This window comes from Podarcis muralis, chromosome 3 (genome assembly GCF_964188315.1).
Source record: "Podarcis muralis chromosome 3, rPodMur119.hap1.1, whole genome shotgun sequence".
Classification (NCBI taxonomy): Eukaryota; Metazoa; Chordata; class Lepidosauria; order Squamata; family Lacertidae; genus Podarcis; species Podarcis muralis.
In genome coordinates this window covers 12,010,963-12,033,284 of record NC_135657.1, presented here as the reverse complement: position 1 = coordinate 12,033,284, position 22,322 = coordinate 12,010,963, and the positions used below count along the sequence as shown (strand labels likewise).

Below are 22,322 nucleotides of genomic sequence, written 5' to 3'. Positions count from 1 at the left end.
AGTCGTGACTGACTTTGGGGTTGCGGCGCTCATCTCGCTTTATTGGCCGAGGGAGCCGGTGTACAGCTTCCGGGTCATGTGGCCAGCATGACTAGGCCGCTTCTGGCGAACCAGAGCAGTGCATGGAAACGCCGTTTACCTTCCCGCCGGAGCGGTACCTATTTATCTACTTGCACTTTGACGTGCTTTCGAACTGCTAGGTTGGCAGGAGCAGAGACCAAACAATGAGAGCTTACACCGTCGCAGGGATTCGAACTGCCGACCTTCTGATTGGCAAGCTCTAGGCTCGGTGATTTAACCCACAGCGCCAATCTGGGTGCAGTACAACGTAACAAATATTGGGCCAATAACTCTCCCTCTTCCTTGAAGAGTAAGACTCTGGGGTTGCCAGAGTGCCAGGTTTGAGTTTTGTGGTGCTTTACATTTGCAGAACATTGGGAAATTCCTCCGCAATATTTGAGAACGCTTGTAGTTTTCTCTGAGTGTCATTTGTGGCAAACACGCGCTTCCTTGTTATGTTACTGCAAAGAAACCGTTAATACTTGTATTATGTTTTAACTTGCTTTCCTTTGGAGGCAGGGAATTGTCAAGTAAGTATAAGCATCAACCAGAGGGGGGAGGGAAATAAAACCCACACAGCTTTCTGTGAATGTACCATTCAGCTTACTAAGATGTCTTAAGGGTGAATATAGTCTGCTAACAACCATACAGATTTCACATCCATGGCATTTTATTGTTCAGAATGAAGCGGTTTGGGGGTCACAAACCAGCTTCCGCCAGACTTCCTAGGAGTGTTACATGACCTGTGGTGTGGCATTAGTTTTTACATCTCTTAGACAAATGTTTGAGGTGCTGTCAGACTGCAAAAGGCATATGTGTGCATATATACATGTTTATGTATATATGAATACACCGAGTATTTGCGCATATATGTGCTGTGCATAGAGAAATATAAAATTTTACAAAATTTTATATGTATGTATACATTTTCAAATTATATCTTGTGTTTCTTCTCCTATATGGCTTATGTCATGGTGAGCAGTGTCTTCCTAGGGTGAAAACAGATGTAACATTCTTAAAAGCAGGTCACGTTGGGTTCTCAAACCCCCAGTAATGAGCCCCGCTTCACAAATTCCCTTGCACTCATGCATGTCTTGCAAACAGAAGACTGGCTCAACTCCCCAGGCAGACTGACCAGCTTCTTTTTAAATAGTATATGCCCTTTATTAAATTTTTATATTCTTCACTTAACAATTTTAAAAGCCACAAACTTTTTTAAAAAATAAAACATTTGCAGAGCTGCTCTGGGAGTTATGGAAGAGGTAGGTTGGTGATGGCATAGGCGCTAGCCAATAGGCACCCTGGCACTTGCTTGTTCTTCCCTGGCATGCTAAAAACATGGACACCCACCCACTCCCAACAGCTTGTTCCAGGACAAAATAATGTACCCGTGTGTTTTGAGACAGTGGATGTGCTTGCAGAGCTCTTCTCCCACATTGAATGTTACATCTTTCTTCACCTTCGCTTTCTCCACAAATCCTGCCTTGCTTTCCCCATAAACTTTATCAGACATCCTTAGGAGGAGAACTGTGGAACTCGGTTCATTTCTGAACTATACTAAAACAGAAAGAAGAGAAAAACTGGTTCGAGAGAAACTTTTGAGTACTTTCAAAATTGTTGCTGCTAAGGCTTCAAATTTCCATGCACACCTTCTGCCCTGACCCTGGCAATTACAAGCACTGCATGCCTGATGCTGTTCATGCAGTTCCAAAGAGTGATAGATGCTGAGGATCGTGAACTCTCTACACTACACATTTAAAGCAGTGCCATCCCAATTTGAACAGTTATGACTTCCCCCAGGAACTTTAGTTAGTTAAGGGTGCTGATAGTTGTTTGGAAATGGTAGCTCAGCGATGGGAATAGGGCTTTCCTGAGTTTCCTGGGAAGAAGGATTGATTGTCAAAGCACCCTTGAGAAATGTAGCTCTCTGGGTGAAATGGACGTCTCCTAACGCCTCCCAGCATCCTTAACAAACCCCATTTTCCAGGATTCACTGGGGGAAGCCATGTGCTTTAAATGTAAAGTGTGAGTGTAACCACAGTCAGTTGTAATGGGGGGGGGGGGAGAGAAGTGGTGCCAAATCCAAACACCTCCTTGTTCCTCTTCTACCTAAAGGTGTGTAAATTATCATTTATGAAAAGCAGTTTTCCCCCACAGACAGTTTTGGGAGCTGTGCTTGCGCAATCCGTGATTGCCACCGCTTCCGGTAGTCCCTTTGCAAAGCAGCTGAATGCTGAGAGTGTTTTGCTTTTGAGGGGGCGGCAGAGCATCCTGCCCTTTCTCCTTGACCCCGGGAGAAGGGCAGGGAGGAACATTGCTCCAACCCACGGGTCGGCAAGGTTTACCTCGCCTGAGCCGGTTCACTCCAGCGGAGATCCCTCTGTGAGCCGAATTGCGCGCCCGTCCGCGATTTTCTGCGCCTGCACAGACATGATTTCCGACATCTGCGTCTGTGCAGATGTGATTCCTGGTGTCTGCGTCTGCTCAGACACGATTTCCGGTGTCTGCGTCTGCGCAGACACGATTTCCAGTGTCTGCGCATGCACAGACACAGTTTCCTGCGCCACAGAAGTGAGTCCCTACGCTGCATTGCGCCGGTTTAGCGCAGCACGCAGGGACTCACTGAGTAGGCAGCTCGGTTCAGGGGCGGCTCGTGGGCCAGTTAAATGACCCCTGTGGCCTCTTGTGGCCCATGGGCCTTAGGTTGCCGACCCCTGCTCCAACCCATGGACATTTCTATTGATAGTGGCTGGGCTACTCAGTGTTGGAGCGGCAGGCAGGTTCCTTACTGCTCCTGTGGAAATGGATGTTAGAGAAGATACTCAGACACAGCATTGCCTCCTGGCCCTGGTGATCCCTGTGCCTAGAATGATGTAAGTCCCACTGTGCCCAACAGAGCTTACTCTGGGGTACGTGTGCATAGGATCGCTGTGTTACAGCACCGTCTTATATATGCTCGCTTGGAAGTAACTCTCATTGGGTTCAATGGGGCTTACTCCCAGGTAAGTGGGCAGAGGAACACAGCCTTAAATCACTTTTCATACAATGCTTTTTCCTATTTTCCCCCTGCAGAGTGGGAGTGGGGTGAGGAATACTTCAGTTCTTCACCCCTTTTGGAAATTGCTCCTGAGACACGAGTTGCTGTTTTTCGTTTACCGTATTTTTCCATGTATAAGACTAGGTTTTCCCCCTAAAAAATAATGTCAAAAATTAGGGGGCGTCTTATACACGGATAGTGCCAAGGGTGGACTGGCGATTGGTTGTTGCCACAAAAATAGGGGGCGTCTTATAGATGGAAAAATACAGTAATTCTAGTAGAATTAGAAGATTATGCAATGCTGGCCTAAAGGAGTGATCGGACTACATTTCAACCCAAAACCTTACTGAATTTCCACTTCAGCCTTGCAGAATTTACTAGCATTGCATGACGAGGGAGAAGGCAGCTGTCTAGGGTGGTGGAGCGCTTTGTACCCTTTGTTTAAGGAATCTCTTAAAAACGAAACAGACTGGGCGTTTGGAGTCAACGGCAGCTGTACACCAAGAGCTTAGCCACACCTATGCTCTTCAGCGTTCGTTGCTCCCATTTCGAGCCAAAGGGCAGGTTTTCCCTGGGAAGGGGGCAGGGCAGTGGGGAAACTTTGTGCTTTCTTGACATGGGACAAGTGGGAGTGCAGAGGAGCCCTAACTCTACAGCCACCCCACCCCTCTAAAGTGAAACTTCGCAGACAGAGCCTTTGGATCAACATAATGCAGAAAACATTCCCTATCCTACACTCTCCTTCCACTGCAACACTACAGGCCGGTGAAGCAGTGAATCTGGTATTTCTTAGGACAGCCTTCCCCCAACCTGGCACCTTCCAGATGATTTTGGACTACAACTCCTATCAGCCCCAGCCAGCATGTGGTGGCTGATGGGAATTGTAGTCTGAAACATCTGGAGAGCATCGGGATGGGGGAAAGTTGCCTTTGGAAGGGGACGAGGAGCCACTTCAAATATTACATATTTAGGTGTGCATTCAAAATATTTTTTTAAATGTGCACCTCAAATAGACACAGGGAGATGTGACAAATTTGTGTTTGCAAGCACTTATATCGCACAGGAACACTCTTCGAGGAGTTGTGATTCTCTGCAGTTTCCTGCTGAGTGTCTGCTCCATGGCAAATAGGTTTTATATATGATGCTTTAGAGCAAAAAAAAACAAACAAACCCCACATCCATCTATTGTTTGAAGCTGTTGCTATACTCTGGACTTCTCTTTAGGTGTGCAAGATGCCAAAAGACTTTTTTGCAGAGCTGTTTGGAGCATGTGGGGAGCACTGATAAAGCTTCCTCTCTCTCTTTTCTCCTTGTCTTGTAGGATCTTTAGTGCAGACTTTGCCCCACGATGTCAGGGTATGATCTTTCTGAATTTGCGGACTGGTGCACTCTTTTAATTTCTGTTTTAGTTCTTGCTGGCATGCTTGAACAGCATGGCCTCACAGGAATGACCGGTCAGTTCAAAAAGAGGCTTGTGCATGAATGTCTATAATGGCCTGATTCTGTTTCTCTGAACTGTACTAAGTTTCTCACTTGGCTTTATTTGCTGCTTACAAGGGGATCAAGGTAACTCTTTTCAGTGTTGAAGTGTTTTGCTCATGCTTAAACTCAACATACTTACCTACCTGAGTTGTGGTCGTTTGGTTTGCCGCTATTTCCTCAATAACTTTGCTGCAACTTTTTATAGCTAAATAACGTGAGATAGTCAGTATTAGCTGCCGTCTTTGTGACGACCTGTATTTTTAAAACTCTGCTTCCAAGGTCACTGCTACATATTTCTGTACCTCCATTATGATTGTCATTTGACTGCAGCCTTCTCCAACCTGATGTCTTGCAAGATGTCTAGGATGACAAGTCCCAATGGTGAAAACATCTGGATGACACCAAGCTGGGAAAGGCTGTTCCAGTGGATTTATTTATTTTACTATAATATGCTCAGCATTCCTCCAAAGAAAATAATTGATCTGTTGTATATTTCATTCAGTGCATTGGGGAAAATATATTAGACCTTGGTCTCATTCATATATATATATATATATATATATATATATATATATATTCTGTTTTACAATTTAAAATACTCATTTTTACATGCTTAAGATATTAACGACTTCCCTTCTTCTCTTTCCATGGTTCATTTTGCATATCACAAATCCCTGCATATTTTACAAAAACTATACCATTCAGTATTCCATTATTACAACCATCAAAACTTATTTACACTTTTGAGTTTACCTTAATGCTGCCAGCATTTTCAAGACCTTGGTCTTAATATCACAAAGTTATTGCAAGCCATGAAATGTCTTACACGCACATTTATGTCTTAGCAAGTTTTTGTATGATTGTGCTTGATTCAGCTGAATAACAAAACCTAACAATGAAATATCCTTTTTTTAAATAAAAAAAATGCTCACCATGAAGCTCATGTTTTCATGGCTACCCACAGTGTACTTCAATGGATATATTACAGGGATGGGGGCAAAGGGATCATAAACCCCTTAACTTTTGTGGCAATCCTTTCCATTACTGTTCTTAAGAAGACTACAGGAGAGTGATAATTTTACCAAAACTGGAAGGAGTCAAGTGGTAAGACTTAATCATGTCATTATGCACCCCCAATCTTTACTGCCATCATTTGAGCACTGTGTGCAACAACCCAGTTCCTGTGGTTAGAAAGTTATGCTCCTAAAAAGTTGTTCTCAAACTACTTCTTGAAGTTCAAGAAACCAGGACTCTTTAACAGGTCACTGAAGGCCAAAAAGAAAAAAAGAGGCCTCTTATTAACAAGATTATTCTAATTCTTCTTTGTGTTTAAGATTACAAAGACCCAATCTGTGCAGGGGTCTTCCACCATCTTCAAGATGGGTGTTAATTTTGGGATCGGTGCTTCACATTGCATGCAAGTTTTTGCAACCCAATGTGGACTCTGCAAAAAGCATGCATGCAGCGAGTACTAACACCACTGTTACCGAAACACCAGCCCATATCTGCCCCCCAATTTAATCCAGATTCATCCTTTCCAAGGGAAATCAGATAAAGTTTTAAAAAACAGCAACACCTTGTTGCCAGCTTCCTATTTGTGATATCTCAGTGGTTTATTCATAATATTAAGCCCATGTCTGAAAGAACCCATAGACTTCTATTCTATTTGCATGAAAGAGCAGCAGTATTTATAGAAGCCAGCAATAAGGGCTTTGTATCTGACAGCTCATTGTATTTGTCTTTTCTGTTCTATTTCCACCACCCCAATAATTATAGTTGTTTACTTTGCAGGCATTAATTGCTACTGCAGTAGAGACAAAGAATTATGAGTCAATGTCGCTGGCTGATCCTTACATAACAAAGCAAAGGAAGAAAATCAGCCATTTATTATTACCCCCAAACAAATGCTCAGTAAATAACATAGAAAACCGAGCCCTCACTAACAAAAACATTCTGCCTTCGTCTGGCAACCAATCTTTCAGAAAACACAGTCATGTTCTAGGAGGAGTCAGAAGTCACTTGGGTCAGATGTCTACAACACACAGCCTTATTAAAAACAAACCACAGAGTCAATAAACGTCGTCCAGTTATATTGCACATGGTAAAATGCTGTTCTTCATGCCTTCTTCGTTTCATACCGAGATGCAGTTTGAAATTGGCAGCGCTTGTTTTCATGCTGACATCTGGGTCCTTGCAAAATCAATCAGAGATGACAGAGTAGTTGTGGATTTTTCCCCCTTTTCAAAAGCGTCTGCAGAGATTCCATCCACTCCCAGTCCCTTCTTGGAGAGTGAACAAGAGTCCTTGGTGAACCACTTCCAGTCAGAGCAGACAATGCTGGATCAGTGCTATAAAGCAGCTCCTTGTGTTCCTATTTTTTTTTAAAGATCAAGAAAAGTTTCATCTTAGAAATGCCTTACACTGAATCAGACTGCTGGCCCATCTAGCTACATACTGTCTTCACTGACTGGCAGTGACTGCCCGGAGTTTCAGACAGGGGATACGCCCAGCCTTACCTGCAGAGGCGGTTTTAGGGTAGCGTGACGATTGTGGACGCACTGGGTGCAATGCTGCAGGAGGCGCCACAGCAATGCTGTAGAACGGCGCATAAGAGGGAAGAGGTATCAAAGTTTAATGTCGCATGGGGCACCACTGAAATCTGAGAGCCCAGAGTCCACCTCTGCTACCTGGGGACGACAAGGATTGAACCCGGGACCTTCTGAATGCAGAGCAGATGCTCTTCCACTGAGCTGTGGCCTTAGGCCAGGAGGCAGGAGGCCACACATAGTGTTCTATGTGCAGATCCTCTCCCTGCCATCACAGCCCTCTCCTAGAGAATCAGAGAACTGTAGAGTTGGAAGGGACCCATGGGTCATCTAGTCCAACCCCCTGCAATGCAGGAATCTCAGCTAAAGGATCCAAGACAGATGGCCACCCAACCTCTGCTGAGAAACCACCAAGGAAGGAGAGTCCATAACCTCACAAGGGCGTCTCTTCCACTGTCGAACAGCTCTTACTGTCAGAAAAAAATTGTTTAGTCGGACTCTCCTTTCTTGTAACCTGAAGCCATTGGTTCGAGTCCTGTCTTCCGAAGCAGGGGGGAAACAAGCATGCTCCCTCTTCCATGTGACAGCCCTTTAGATATGTGAAGATGGCTCTTTTCCAGGCTAAACATACCCAGCTCCTTCAGAAGCCACTCCTGATGGTCTGAGCAGCCTTTGATGTAGCTTACAACCATACAAGTGAGCAGGAGCCTTTGGGATTGGTGCAGATGTCTTCCTTTCTTTTTTATGAAATCAGCCGCCTTTCCTGACATTTATACGTAAGGGACCCTTTCATATGCTAGCCAAAACACCTTTGGCATTGTTTCAGATTTACTCCAGTGTGATTTTGAAATAGCACGGCAGAGTGCAACTCATTCTCCCGACAATAGATAATCTCAAACCTTTGACAGCAAGATATACCCAGGCTCCAGCTAGCAAGTTTCATTATCCAGTAGGTTATTTCTTACCCATTCATGTGTGCTGATCTTCGTGTTTTCGTTGTGCTTCTTTCAGGCCTCCAGTTAGCAGAGCTGCTCCTCAACCTGAGAAACTGCAAAAGAATAACATCAATAAAAAAAGGAAACTGGTTGAGGTCAGGGTTAATCCTTCGTTGTTTTATGCTAATTGCAACCTGGGCTGAATGATGTTTTTGCTTCGGTTTGAGAGTTTTTGTGTGCGATGGCAATTACGGACAAGCAACAAACTGGTCTTTGCCCTCAGTGATTTTTATTTGTTTTTGATGTTCTTCTCCACAAGCCATGCAAAATGTTTAATTTGCACATGCAGTTGCGATGAATTTCTTACTGGCCTCTTGCTGCTTTCAATTTTTGTGTCGGTTTTTCCAATAATGCTACCTGCCAGAGCAAACAGCAGTTGTGTTTTCCATATATGCCATTTGCATGTCAAGACCCCAAGGCCACCCCCTTGTGTTGAATAATAACACGTGGCACCATATTTTAGGTTAATGGGCACCATTTAGGCCACAACTTCATTGCTTACAGAATGTGAGAGGTATTGGCTTAGGCATTGGAATTGAACCGACTATATCTGACTCCTGCCTGCCTGCAGGAAGTCTCACAAGGGTTAACCACTAGTAGGGGGAGCCCTGTTGATGCACGTCAACTCGGAGCGCCCCCCAGGATCACCGGAAGGTCGTGTCATGGCCCTAGCCTCCACCCAGGCTTTGGTCAGGAACCACGACCCCCGGATTCCTTTAACGGAATACCCTTTAGAATGGAGGGGCACGTGATGGCCACACCTCACCCCCCATCCAGGTTTTACCAATGCCGAACCGCCACTCGAGCTGAAATCTCACCACCAATACCCTCACACCTGCAACCAGCCTCTAATGCCCTCAGAGACCACGGCCAACCAAACATCATTTGCCCGATTGGAAAGATGTACGCCATCAGCACAGAAGAAGGCCTCTTTTGCTGAACGTAATGGCGAGGTGCGCAATCACCCGGTCCTTCAGTTCTTCCACCTCCCGAGTCACCGCTCGGTTCACCAGTTTTCCCAGCCTTGATAGCAGCAGCTGGGCAAAGACTGTTACGCCACACGTGTTTTTCCAGGAGCGTTGACCAAATTAGAGTCATGTTTGGAAAGGCAGCTGCCAGCTTGTCAAAGTCCCTTTTAACGCTCCAAGTCAAATCAGAGCAAACAGCAGTTGGGTTTTCCATGTATGGCATTTGCTCTGATTCAGCAGGTTCTGTTAGAACGCAGTTTTCCCCAGAAAAGCACTGGAACAACAACAACAACAACAAAAAGTCTGCTCAGATGTGGACCTGAAAAATCCAGACCAGTGCCTAGGAAGTATGGAGCAAAGATAGGTTTGGATGAGCCCTTAGATGTGTAATTTGTCCTTCGACAATATGAAAAGGTAAATGCTAAGTGAAAAGCTTCAGTACCTTCCATTGCGCCACATGTAGTTGAACTCGCATGCATTCATCCCATTAAGACTTATCAATAGATTTGTGGCATAGGGATTTATGTTTTGCTTCTTGAGTACTAATAAGGATGAGAATGGTATGGAGAAAACCCATCACTTCTGGAAGAGCAAGAAGTGTATGTCAAGCTGTTCCTTTACAATTTTTATTTCTTATGATGTTGAACTGGCTTTATTGTGAATGAGGTAAATATTTGTTAATGTTCTGCAAACCATTTTTTTTAATTGCATGTTGCTTATTGATTCAGAATTTCTTTGTATGATTTGGATAAACTTTTGTGAATATTATCAGCATCAGAACAATTTGGACGTTGTTCCGCTCTGATTTTTACATTTTTGTGGTTGGTGGCTGGAGAAAATGTCTCTTTTTAAAATGTTGTTGCTGATGTGTCTCCTTTGAGGAGGAAAAAAGAATTGTTCACCAAAAGTAGCATATAACCCTCTTATTATCTTGGTACATTTTTCTTTCTAGGAATTGGCATTAGACCATGTTTTCGGGTATCGCGGATTCGATTGTCGCAACAACCTTCATTACCTCAACGATGGTGCTGATATTATTTTCCATACTGCTGCAGCATGCATAGTTCAAAACCTTTCCACAGGTAATTCAAAGACATTTTGAGTAAATAATGGATAGATGGTGAAGTATGGCATAAACAGGTGTTTATGTCAAATCACTAACAGTGCAGTCCTGAGTTAAGTTGCTGAGAAGTAAGTCTGTTGAATTCAATAGGGCACCCTTCCAGACAAGCAAAGTTAGGATTGCAGCATAAATCATTGTTGAAATGGTCTAAAAGCTATTCTTATATTAAGTTTCAATTGTTCTTATTCCTTTTCCCCTCTTCAGATAAGTTCATTTTTTCTAGGACTGACTTTTTGTACGTATATTGCAATCGCCTCTGTTTCAATTTCTATTCTAAAACCAATGTTTCTTTGGAATCGCATAGGAAGCCAAACTTTCTACCTGGAGCATACGGATGACATCCTCTGCCTAACAGTCAACCAGCACCCAAAGTACAAAAACGTGGTGGCAACCAGCCAGATTGGTAGGTTCATGGTCAAAGTTAAAAGTAAAGTATTTAGTTGAGATTCCTGCATCGCAGGGGGCTTCCGACTCTACAATTCTATGATTCTATGATGCTGGCCCTCTGTTTAGATGTAGGGAGTCATGGCTGACTCTGGGGTTGCCACGCTCATCTCACTTTATTGGCCGAGGAAGCCGGTGTACAGCTTCCGGGTCATGTGGCCAGCATGACTAAGCCGCTTCTGGCAAACCAGAGCAGCGCACGGAAACGCTGTTTACCTTCCCGCCAGAGCGGTACCTATTTATCTACTTGCACTTTGACGTGCTTTCGAACTGCTAGGCTGGCAGGAGCAGGGACCGAGCAACAGGAGCTCACCCCGTCGCGGGGATTCGAACCGCCAACCTTCTGGTCAGCAAGTCCTAGGCTCTGTGGTTTAACCCACAGCGCCACCCACGTTCCTTTTGAATACTGGTAATTGACCGTAATAAAGAGAGATAGGATTCGATAGGCAATGCTAGGCATTAACCCTGACAGTTTTTACATGCAAAATGTGTCCTCTACTCTAGCTAGCGCCTTTGGTATTACCCAAGCAAAAAGCTATCATCAAAATAGCCCCTGCATGTCTTTGGGAAATCTCTGGATAACAGCTGTTTGGTGTGCTGCCATTTACCACGGCTTCCTTAATTCGCTGTCTTCTCATTAACCTGCCACATGGAAGGAACTCCAGTTCTGATTCAGTCTCAGTCAGCATTTCCACTGGAACTCTCTATTTATAGCTACCTAATAAAACGCCTGTGTTGCTTTAAGAGCTTGAAACTACCTGCATGCAGATAGATGATTTGGGGCCTAACACAACCATCGCACTTCACAAACTGAGAGGTTTAAGTTGAAACTTCTCCTGCTGATGAAATATTAGGCTTGAGGCTCTCGACAACATTTCCAAAGGAAATCTCCCTTTCCTCCCTTGTCTTTGTGGATATCCATCAGGAAAGTAAATCTAAACACACAAAATGCCCGAACAATTTTTTTTATTTTTGCAATATTTAAGGAACTGAGAATATTTACTGGCTGGCTGTGTTGGCAGCTTGGTTGGCCGGTGGGAAATTCTGTTTCTCTTGGGTGGTGGAGCAGGGCTTGGCAATGTTTTGACATCATGGGTGTGTGTGTAGGGGGTTTGACATCATTTTGCAACTTGGGCTGGATCTACATGGACCTATTTAACATTATTTCCCCCTATTACAACAATATTAGATATGCCGTTCTAAAACGTCATAGGGCATAGTTGTTAATTAAAACGTTTTCACCTTGGGTTTTTTTGGGGGGGGGTTTGGAGGGGGGTCAAATGTAAGTAATACCCGGCCACACCTTATTCCAAAACACCGTTTCTTTCCCTGTTGCTTGTCGCTGGTTGCTCTGCTCCACATTTTAATTCTTCCTCCCTCCCTGAACATCACCTCTCAAATCACCCCTCAAATATCATTGGAGGGGGGTTGGAGTTTAAATACAGTTTAAAAAAAAAGGTAAAACACTACTGAGGTCCAGCGCCGAGGGCTTTCTGGCGGTTCCCTCGCTGCGAGAAGTCAGGTTACAAGGAACCAGGCAGAGGTAGTGGCACCTGCCCTGTGGAACGCCCTGCTACCAGATGTCAAAGAGAACAACAACTACCAGACTTTTAGACGACTTCTGAAGGCAGCCCTGTTTAGGGAAGCTTTTAATGTTTGAGGCATTATTGTATTTTAATATTGTGTTGGAAGCCGCCCAGAGTGGCTGGAGAAACCCAGCCAGATGGGCGGGATATAAATAATAAATTATTATTAAATTATTATTATTATACATAAGGACATATGAGCAGTGTTTTACCAACATAGCAGTATAAAGCTATAAAAATAAGCAATAAAAAGGGAAGGTAATAACAGATTGTGAATGTAAGAAGTAGGACCTCAATGTGTCCATCTACATTATCAAAACCATTCCTTAACCCTTCCTTAACATTAAAAACCATAAGGGTAGATCCTCCCTTGGAGTATTTAACCAGGATCTGAAAATATAGTTTTAAACATCCATCTGTCTTGGATGCTTTAGATCAGGCATCCCCAACCTGCAGCCCTCCAGATGTTTTGGCCTACAACTCCCATGATCCCTAGCTAACAGGACCAGTGGTCAGGGATGATGGGAACTGTAGTCCAAAACATCTGGAGGGCCGATGGTTGGGGATGCCTGCTTTAGATGACTCCCTGGTCCCTTCCAACTCGTAAGATTCTATGATTCTAAGGCGGGGTTCAAAATCAGGTTAATATTAACAGAAGCTAAGGTCAATTCCAGCGTTTTCCATTCCTGTGGTTAAGAGGGTACTTGCTGAGAGGGAAGCGGGGAACTACATTCACAAGACTGGCTCATGATCTCTTGGCAGCAGTGAAGAGAAAGCCAGTGTTACATTTCCATCGGTCTGCACTGGAAATTCTTTTCCCCCAGAATAGCCCACTGCATTGGGGCCATTTTGGTTCTCTACAGGTACCAGCAGAAATGCATTACGTTGAATATATGATTCAACTATATTCCTGCCTTTCTTTTGTTTTTGTCGTTTATTTATCCATATTCATGTTGATTTATTTTTTTAAATTTAATTTTTATTTGGTGCTTCTTCCTTCTGGTGCTGATGTTGAGCGCTTCAGCATTAGAAACAGTGACTTATTTCCGCTATTGTTTTCCCTTGGTGCTTTCTCATTTGCCATTGCCCACACCACGCAGGTGATATGACAGAATTTCCAGGTAAGGCTTTCCTCTCCTGTGAGTCCTAGTCAGAAAAGTCGTGTCAGGTCCTTTTCATGCTCCTCCTCTTGTTGTATCTATGTCAACTGCAGATACAAGTGGAACATGGGCAGGTTTGGGTTTTTTGTGCGTGGTTTTGTGCATCTTTCCATGAATATTTCCTTACGATCATTTTAGAACATGCCTCCCGTCATGAAGTCTGATATTTATCCCCACCCACCCACTCATGTGTGTTCCATGAGCTATTACTACATGTGGTTTTTGGGGAGGGGTGCAGATGGTTTTGTCTTAGCTGCCTTATTGTTGATAGAATGCACCTGCCTCTCAAGACTGATGACTTTAAATGAAACCTCCTTAATTCCCCGTTCCTTTTGAAATAAATCAGGTACAACACCTTCTGTCCACATATGGGATGCTATGACCAAGCAGACTTTGTCTATGCTGCGCTGCTTCCATTCCAAAGGAGTGAATTACGTCAACTTCAGCGCTACTGGCAAGCTCCTAGTCTCTGTGGGAGTTGATCCTGAACATACAATCACAGTGTGGAGATGGCAGGAAGGTGAGTACACCGTCTCTTTCTTACTACCGTATTGGCCTGAATATAAGCTGCACCCGCAAATTAAGACACACCTTTAAAATTCAAGGGGTGGGTGCGTGGGAAATATAAGCCGCACTTTAACTTTTCACAGTCGGAATTTGCGAGAAAAAGTGTGGCTTATATTCGGGCCAATATGGTAGTTGGAAGAACCACGAATTCTAAAGGCAAAGCCACACGTTAAACGTTAAAACAACTTTTTTAAAGTGTGTGTGGTGCTTTTAACAAACACTGATGCATCTGTTGTCTTTACTGATTTGCCACTCCCTTTTGATTTCCGCAGGTGCTAAAATTGCAAGCAGAGGAGGCCACCTAGAAAGGATCTTCGTTGTAGAGTTCCGTCCAGATTCAGACACCCAGTTTGTCTCTGTTGGAGTCAAACACATGAAATTCTGGACTCTGGCTGGAAGCGCTTTGCTCTATAAAAAGGGAGTCATTGGTTCGTTGGAAGATGCCAAAATGCAAACCATGCTCTCTGTGGCCTTTGGTGCGGTGAGTTTGTGGTTTTACTTGTGGGATTTTCAGCAGGGAGGTGGGATAATCCCCCCCCCCATGACTAAGGCTGCAATCTGAAACCTACTTCCTAGGAAGTAAGTCCCACTGAAAGCAAAGAGACTTACTTACACGTAAACAGACTGCAGAATTGCTCACTTCTATCTCAATGATTTGAGTTGCTTCTTCATTTCTGTAGCCTCTGGTAACAAGAAAGTCCTGCGCTTCTAATCAGCTCCATCCAAACCACCTCCAACGTTCCCCACCCATTTGACCAAAGGTTGTATAACTAGGCGTATTGGAATTGAGACATTCTGCTAGAGTGCACCAACTTCAGAATGGAATCCATCCATTCATGAGGGGTCAGGGTATATGCCAAAGTAAACTGGTCCAAAGTAGCTGACAATCTGTGACCTACAAGATCGTGGTTAATTATGCTGAGAAGTAACAGAGTCCTTTAATAAATGGCATTTACAAAGCAACTCATGACTGTTTCTTTCAGAATAACCTTACTTTCACTGGTGCCATAAATGGAGATGTTTATGTCTGGAAGGATCACTTTCTAATCAGACTGGTGGCAAAAGCTCACACTGGGCCCGTCTTTACAATGTACACAACGCTTCGCGATGGACTCATTGTCACTGGAGGGAAAGAAAGACCGTAAGAGACTATAACTTGTTTCCGTTTGCAGTTGCCACCGCTTGGCAATTGCTCCACTTCTTCAGAGAGGAGTTCAAATCACTGTTAATTCCCAAAGAAGAAAGTCTGCTTTGCATGCTGCAGCAAAATACACCTCCACCTTTGGTCGCTTGCATTTTTTGTGCTAATTATAGGGCATTCGTGCATCTGAAAACATGCTAAACATGCACCCAGCCTGGTGGGGTGGGGTGTGTGGGGTTACTACTTCTTTTCAGACATATGCCGTATTTTTCGCTCTATAGGAAGCACTTTTTCCCCTCCAAAAATTAAGGGGAAATGTGTGTGCGTCCTATGGAGCGAATTCAGGCTCCTTGGCTTCAGCGATATTAACGCGAAGCCTCCAAAGCGCAGAGGGAGCCCTCCCTCCGGGCTCCGGAGGCTACGCGTTGCTTTCGCTGAAGCCTGGAGAGCGAGAGGGGTCAGTGAGCACCAACCACTCTCGCTCTCCAGGCTTCAGGGATAGCCACCTGAAGCCTTTGGAGCGCAGCGGGACCTCGCGCTGTGCTCCAAAGGCTTCGCAACCTTGCCACCACTCCCGGACCTGTTCTGGGGGCTGGGGACGGGGGAAGCCCCAGCCCCGCGGCTAAAAACGAAGCGAAGACAGTGAGCAGGATCCATCCCGCTCACTGTCTTGGCTTCTGCCAAACCCGCGCGCAGCCTCTCCCAGTTGGAGAGGTTGCGCGCGGCTAAAGCGGAAGCCAAGACAGTCAGCGGGATGGATCCTGCTCGCTGTCTTGGCTTCTTTGCTCTTTGGGGCTGGAGGGAGAAATAAGATCTTTTTCCTTGATTCCCCCCCCCCTAAAAACTAGGTGTGCCTTATGGTCCGGTGCACCTTGGAGCGAAAAATACGGTAGATGCCTTGCAGTCATTGCAGGAAAGACACAGCCAGCCTTTAAAGGGAACGCGGAAGCTATCTTAAATGACATCCTGCATACTTTTACCCCCCCAGGACGAAAGAAGGAGGTGCTGTGAAACTGTGGGATCAGGAGATGAAACGCTGCCGGGCATTTCAGCTTGAGACAGGGCAGATTGTGGAGTGTGTCCGTTCGGTGTGCCGAGGCAAAGTACGTGAGATACACAAAATGCATTGCCATTTGTTCTCCTCGCAAGGGGCTCTTGTTAAGATCGTTTAGCAAAACAATAAGAAGCGATCTGCACTTAGAGAGAGATTCCGCTTATGGAGAAAAGGACGCTAGGAAGCTCCAGTGGGCAGGAACAAGTAGATGTTTGAGGCAGATGGTTCTGAATATCTAGCAGACAATCTGTCTTGATTCCCTCTGGGTTTCCTTCTTCTGGCCATGAGTGGCGGACACCTGGGGAAGAGGGTGATGAATGGCAGGGATGAGACAGCAGAACACAGCCTGATGTGACACAGCAGAAGCATGCAGAGGTGGAGGAATATCTGGTGTAATTATTATTATTTATTTATTTATACCCCGTCCATCTGGCTGGGTTTCCCCAGCCACTCTGGGCGGCTTCCAACAGAACACTAAAATACAATAACCTATTAAACATTAAAAGCTTCCCTAAACAGGGCTGCCTTCAGATGTCTTCTAAAAGTCTGGTAGTTGCTTTTCTCTTTGACATCTGGTGGGACGGTGTTCCACAGGGCGGGTGCCACTACCAAGAAGACCCTCTGCCTGGTTCCCTGTAACTTAGCTTCTCGCAGTGAGGGAACCGCCAGAAGGCCCTTGGTGCTGGACCTCAGGGTCCGGACAGAATGATGGGGGTGGAGACACTCCTTCAGGTATACTGGACCGAGGCCGTTTAGGGCTTTCAAGGTCAGCATCAACACTTTGAATTGTGCTCGGAAACGTACTGGGAGCCAGTGTAGGTCTTTCAAGACCGGTGTTATATGGTCACAGCGGCCGCTCCCAGTCACCAGTCTAGCTGCCGCATTCTGGATTAGTTGTAGTTTCCAGGTCACCTTCAAAGGTAGCCCCACATAGAGTGCATTGCAGTAGTCCAAGCGGGAGATAACTAGAGCTAGCGTTGTCTCCCAAGGAGAGGCAGTGTGTTGATAGAAAGAGGAGGCGCAGCCCCCTAGACACAGAGCCCACCTTCAAGCCCAAGATTCCTGCAGGGACAGAATATCTTGCGAGTAGCGCAGCATTCTTTGCATCTGCTTAACATCTTGGTGGGTAGGTGGGGAAACTTGTTGGAACAACCTTGCAGCTCCCATGTGTGGGAGTTTAGCAGCCAAACCTAACAAATGCATATTCTTGCTAGCAAGCATGGGAAAGGCCTAAGTCCACAGAGATGTATTGCTGAATAGGCAGATCCTCAGACCATAGAAATACAATTGGTAGAGAGGATTCTCTGTGATGTCATTGCCTCCTCCCCTGGAGAGGAAAGAGCATGTGGTACTTCCTATTCCTCTCTCTTCCTTTGATCAGCACTGGATGCAGAACAAAAGTAATGTTTAAGATAATTTGTAAAGACTTTTTTTTTTTGTTAACTTTGCTACGTTACATGTGCATTCTGTGGTTGGCTTCCTTTGCCGCGCTTTATTTTGAAATCCTTGAGATAATATTTTAGTTTCCTGTTAATTATGTTGCTTTGAATGTATGCTTTATGTTTGACCTTCTTCAGTAATTTTTATTCTGGATTGTTTTATTTGATGTTTTAATGTAGGTTGCAAGCCGCTTGGAGGGGTTTAAAAAAAAAAATCAGTATAGAAATGAAATGAAAAAATGCAGCAGTCTTTTGAAATTCACACTTCTCTAAGTAGATATTTTTTAAAAAAAAAAAAAATACATAAGTACTGACTTGGACTTTGTTTGAAATATCAACAGGGCAAAATTTTAGTGGGAAGCAAAGATGGAGAAATAATTGAAATTGGAGAGAAAAATGGTGCTTCTAACCTGCTGATTGACAGCCACATGGAAGGAGAGATTTGGGGCTTGGCTACTCATCCCTCCAAAGACATCTTCATCTCTGCTAGTAATGATGGCACTGCAAGGATCTGGGACCTTTGTGACAAAGTAAGAGAGTTAACATAACCCCTGTTCTACTGGTGAACTGTTGAGTACAAATTAGATTCAGTTGAGCCACATGTGCTTAACTTTGCCTGGATCATGCCTGGTGACTTGCAAAGGTATCTCTTGAATCTGGGTCCCTTGGCAAACCTCTAGTTATCACAACTAATCATTATTACTTATATACCTTTACGGGCTTTTCCAAGCAAGCTGTAAAGATGTAAAGCATTTCAGATTATCTGATTAACAAAGATCGTCGGGACATTTTTCAGTCAGTTGAAACTGGCTCTGCTGCCAACGGAATGAAATCCAGAGCTGTACATCAAGGGATCCACCTGCTGTTTTAATCAAGCTCCCAGGCAGATATTGTAGGAAATGAGGTACTTCTTCACACATCACAGAGTTAAACTACCACAGTGTGTAGTTATGGCCTCCCATATCGAAGGGCTTCAAAAGAAAATGAAACAAATTTGTGGAGAATAAAGCTATCAATGGCTGCTTGCCAGGATAACACCTTCAGGCTCAGCGGCAGATTCACAAGGGGAGAAAGTGCAGGTGTGGTCCTGACCTGCTTGTGGTCTTCCTGATGACATCCAGTGGGTCACTGTGAGAACAGGCTCCTGGACTAAATAGGCCTTTGGACCAGTGCCAGTTTTAAAGGTAAAGGGACCCCTGACCATTAGGTCCAGTCGTGACCAACTCTGGGGTTGCAGAGCTCATCTCGCTTTATTGGCCAAGAAAGCCGGTGTACATAATACAAATGCATATTTTATACATTTCTGTGTCCTCTTTTGCAAGAGGGCAGAAGGCCCGATCCGCATGCAGTGAACTGGGCTCTGAAAACACAAAACATACATTTCCCCCATTGCCCTGAAGAATGCTGTTCTGCTGAACAAGACAGGCTACAGTTTAATAAACTAGTTACAAAAGCAATAATGTGTACTGTATGGTCTGGAAATGCTTTGCATTGGCAGTGTTCAGAAAATTAACTACCCCCTACACCACTTTCTGTTATGGCTGTGATAAAAAATAGACACTTCCATCTCCGTTTATAATAACTGCAGTATATTGTAAACCGTGCTGAAAGATTAAAAGTAAAGGGTCCCCTGACCATTAGGTCCAGTTGTGGCTGACTCTGGGGTTTCGGCGCTCATCTCGCTTTATTGGCCGAGGGAGCCGGTGTACAGCTTCCGGGTCATGTGGCCAGCATGACTAAGCTGCTTCTGGCAAACCAGAGCAGCGCATGGAAATGCCGTTTACCTTCCCGCTGGAGGGGTACCTATTTATCAACTTGCACTTTGACGTGCTTTCGAACTGCTAGGTGGGCAGGAGCAGGGACCGAGCGACGGGAGCTCACCCCAGCGTGGGGATTCGAACCACCAACCTTCTGATCGGCAAGTCGTAGGCTCTGGTTTAACCCACAGCACCACCTGCATCCCTTAGTGCCAAATTTACGTATAAGCTAAAATTTACGTATAAGCTAAAAAAGCTATAGCTTAGGGCCCCACTCCCTTGGGGGCCCCCAAAAAAATTAAAGGAAAAAACAACTGGATGTACATTTCCAAAATATAAGATAAAAAACAAATAAAATAAAACCTACATACAGCAACAGTGTTTTGTGTTGTGTAGGCTCCTATGATGTAAGTCATGGGCCCCGCCTGCTAGCCTGCTCCCTAAACTATCACGGGTTTGCTCATTTCTATATCAATTACTTTGATAAAATATATATATTGTTATGTACAAATGGCTTTAGATACCTAAATTACCATATAGCATATATTCAACAACAAAAAACAGCGACAATTTGTTGTTGACAAAGGACAGCTGGACATATGAAGGGCCCCATTACCTTCAGTAGCTTAGGGCCTCATCAAACCTAAATCCATTGCTGTCAACTTTTCCCTTTTCTTGCGAGGAATCCTAGTTGGAATAAGGGAATTTCCCTTAAAAAGGGGAAAAACGTTGACAGCTATGCCTAAATCTGGCCTTTCTTTGGACTGATTCTGTAGGACTCTTTTTACGTTCTTATGATATCTTGGTAAATATCGCCACAACCCAGTTAAGGGTCATATGCATGCAGAAACTAACTTCCCTGTTTGTATCCCTGACTGCATGAAGAACCATGCAGTGTGCATAGTTTGACTCCTGATCCAGAAACTGGGGTTGGGTACAAAGTCCCAGTCAGAAAGTTGATGCCAGCACTGTTCAGCTGCACGAACTGGTGAAGCTGAATAAGGATGAAGTGTGTGTGTGTGTGTGTGTGTGTGTGTGTGTGTGCGTGTAAGTGTCTTGAGTTGTAAATGATGCCGTAAAGCAAAGTGTCGCCGTCTCCATCCCACAGAAACTTCTGAACAAAGTGAATCTGGGCCATGCTGCCAGATGTGCCGCTTACAGCCCCGACGGCGAAATGGTCGCCATCGGCATGAAGAACGGAGAGTTCATCATTTTGCTCGTGAACAGCCTTAAAGTGTGGGGCAAGAAAAGAGACCGCAAGTCTGCCATCCAGGACATCAGGTATTGTGGCTAGGTTGTGGGGTGACCAAGATGGGCAGAAGTGCAACTGACGGGCTCGTGAGCCATTTGGTTTTGTGCCGTGTGGTGCTTGCTAATGGCTTGTTATCTTTGGAAAGCATTGTCCAGGTGGCGTTAGTTCACACTAAGCCTAGGATACGTAACGTGGGGCCCTCCAGTTGTTGTGGACTAAATTCCCATCACTCCAAGCCAAGATGACCAGTGGTCAGGGATAATGGGAGTTGTCGTCCACAACATTTGGACGGTACCGTATTGGCTTCCCCTGTTCTAAACGCACACCAAACTTCAAGAAACTGTAAAGCTAATAAAACAGATGTTCCATAGCCATCCCTAGTTCTTGCTAGCCAAATAATAATAAGTGCAGTTGAGAGCAAGGAGTCTGATCAGATAGGCCATATGGAACCCCTAACCACATCTCTCGAGTGATATTATTTATAATCATGGGGCCACCACCGAGAAAGCGCTGCTGCTTCTATTGATGTCCTCACTTTGTGACTCAAGGGAATATAGATTGCGACTCTTGAAGGTGACTTCAGCAGGTGGGCAGCTTCATAGCGGGGAAGATGATCTCTAAAATAAGATCTCCCCTGGAACAAATACTGCAGCTGGTGAGCAAAGCGATTTCCAAAGGAAATTTAATTAGGCAGAAACTCCATTCCGCTCTGTAGCCTGTCCTTTGCAGGTCGCATTACCACAAATAAAGTTGCGCTGAAATGCCAGATAATCTGAGGAGTGGGCAAATTCTTTGGGCAGTGTGGGGAGGGAAGTCTTCTCTTGCTGTACTTTTGAACAGATATGGAAGCTGTAGGAGGATCTTATCTGAGGTGGTAGGACTACAAAGCAGATTGGGTTGGATAAATATCTTCAAGGGTTTTATGTGATACAAGTTTTGGCTTCCTCTCCCCATGCCTGTAAAAGAAATGAAAACTCTGTATTGACAGGAACCTACATCTTATTTAAAAACAGCTTTCCAAACCACCTGAGCACCACGCAACAAACCACAGATGATCTTCCCAGGAACGAAAGGCATTCTAAAGTATCATTTGCCAAGCATCATATTCAGTTTTTTCCCAAGCGAGGAACTCTCCTAACACTTCATGGCCCAGCACTGTCTTAACAAAGCCCTGCTCCTTCTTGTTTTGCTGTGCAGAATCAGCCCCGATAACCGGTTCCTCGCGGTGGGCTCACAGGAACACACCGTTGACTTCTACGATCTCACCCAAGGCACAACCTTGAACCGCATCGGCTACTGTAAAGACATCCCAAGCTTTGTCATTCAGATGGATTTTTCCGCAGACAGCAGATACATTCAGGTAGGTTTTTGGGTTTAATTCTTCTCTTTTCTATTTTCGAAATTCAGGTTTACAGCTCTTCTGATATAGAAGGCTCCATACTGGTGATCGTGTCCCGGAGGAAATGGATTCTTGATGCAAAATATCGCCTTCTTGCACTCAGGTGGTTTAATTGTAATGAGCTGCATGCAACCCATCCTGGGACCGCCTGGTGAAGGGCCAGGCTATAAATGTATTTATTTAATAGCAATATGAATACACTGCTTATACAGTGGTACCTCTGGATGTGAACGGGATCCATTCCGGAGCCCCGTTCGCATCCAGAAGCGAACGCCACCCGCGCATCTGTGCATGTGCGGGTCGCAATTCGCC

The 22,322-nt window shown here is 44.7% G+C and overlaps 1 protein-coding gene and 1 long non-coding RNA gene across 5 annotated transcripts in view; one reads left to right on the top strand and one right to left on the bottom strand.

Moving 5' to 3' along the window:
• Nucleotides 1-22,322, top strand: part of EML6 (EMAP like 6) — a 175,782-nt gene that overhangs the window by 140,813 nt on the left and 12,647 nt on the right. For all 3 annotated transcript variants that reach the window (XM_077925440.1, XM_028725094.2, XM_077925441.1), the window contains 10 exons: nt 8,137-8,215; nt 10,041-10,170; nt 10,516-10,614; nt 13,748-13,921; nt 14,241-14,449; nt 14,952-15,109; nt 16,098-16,212; nt 17,944-18,132; nt 20,468-20,640; nt 21,809-21,971. In XM_077925440.1, coding sequence (XP_077781566.1) covers nt 8,137-8,215; nt 10,041-10,170; nt 10,516-10,614; nt 13,748-13,921; nt 14,241-14,449; nt 14,952-15,109; nt 16,098-16,212; nt 17,944-18,132; nt 20,468-20,640; nt 21,809-21,971 — 1,489 coding nt within the window. The remainder of the gene's footprint in view (nt 1-8,136; nt 8,216-10,040; nt 10,171-10,515; nt 10,615-13,747; nt 13,922-14,240; nt 14,450-14,951; nt 15,110-16,097; nt 16,213-17,943; nt 18,133-20,467; nt 20,641-21,808; nt 21,972-22,322) is intronic.
• Nucleotides 6,451-9,196, bottom strand: LOC144327202 (uncharacterized). 2 transcript variants are annotated; one of them, XR_013392110.1, is made up of 3 exons: nt 9,086-9,196; nt 8,091-8,173; nt 6,451-6,950 (listed from the first exon to the last, which is right to left on the bottom strand). It is a non-coding gene; the product is annotated as an uncharacterized LOC144327202 (long non-coding RNA). The 2 variants fall into 2 exon arrangements; XR_013392109.1 differs by lacking the exon at nt 9,086-9,196 and having other exon boundaries at nt 8,091-8,229.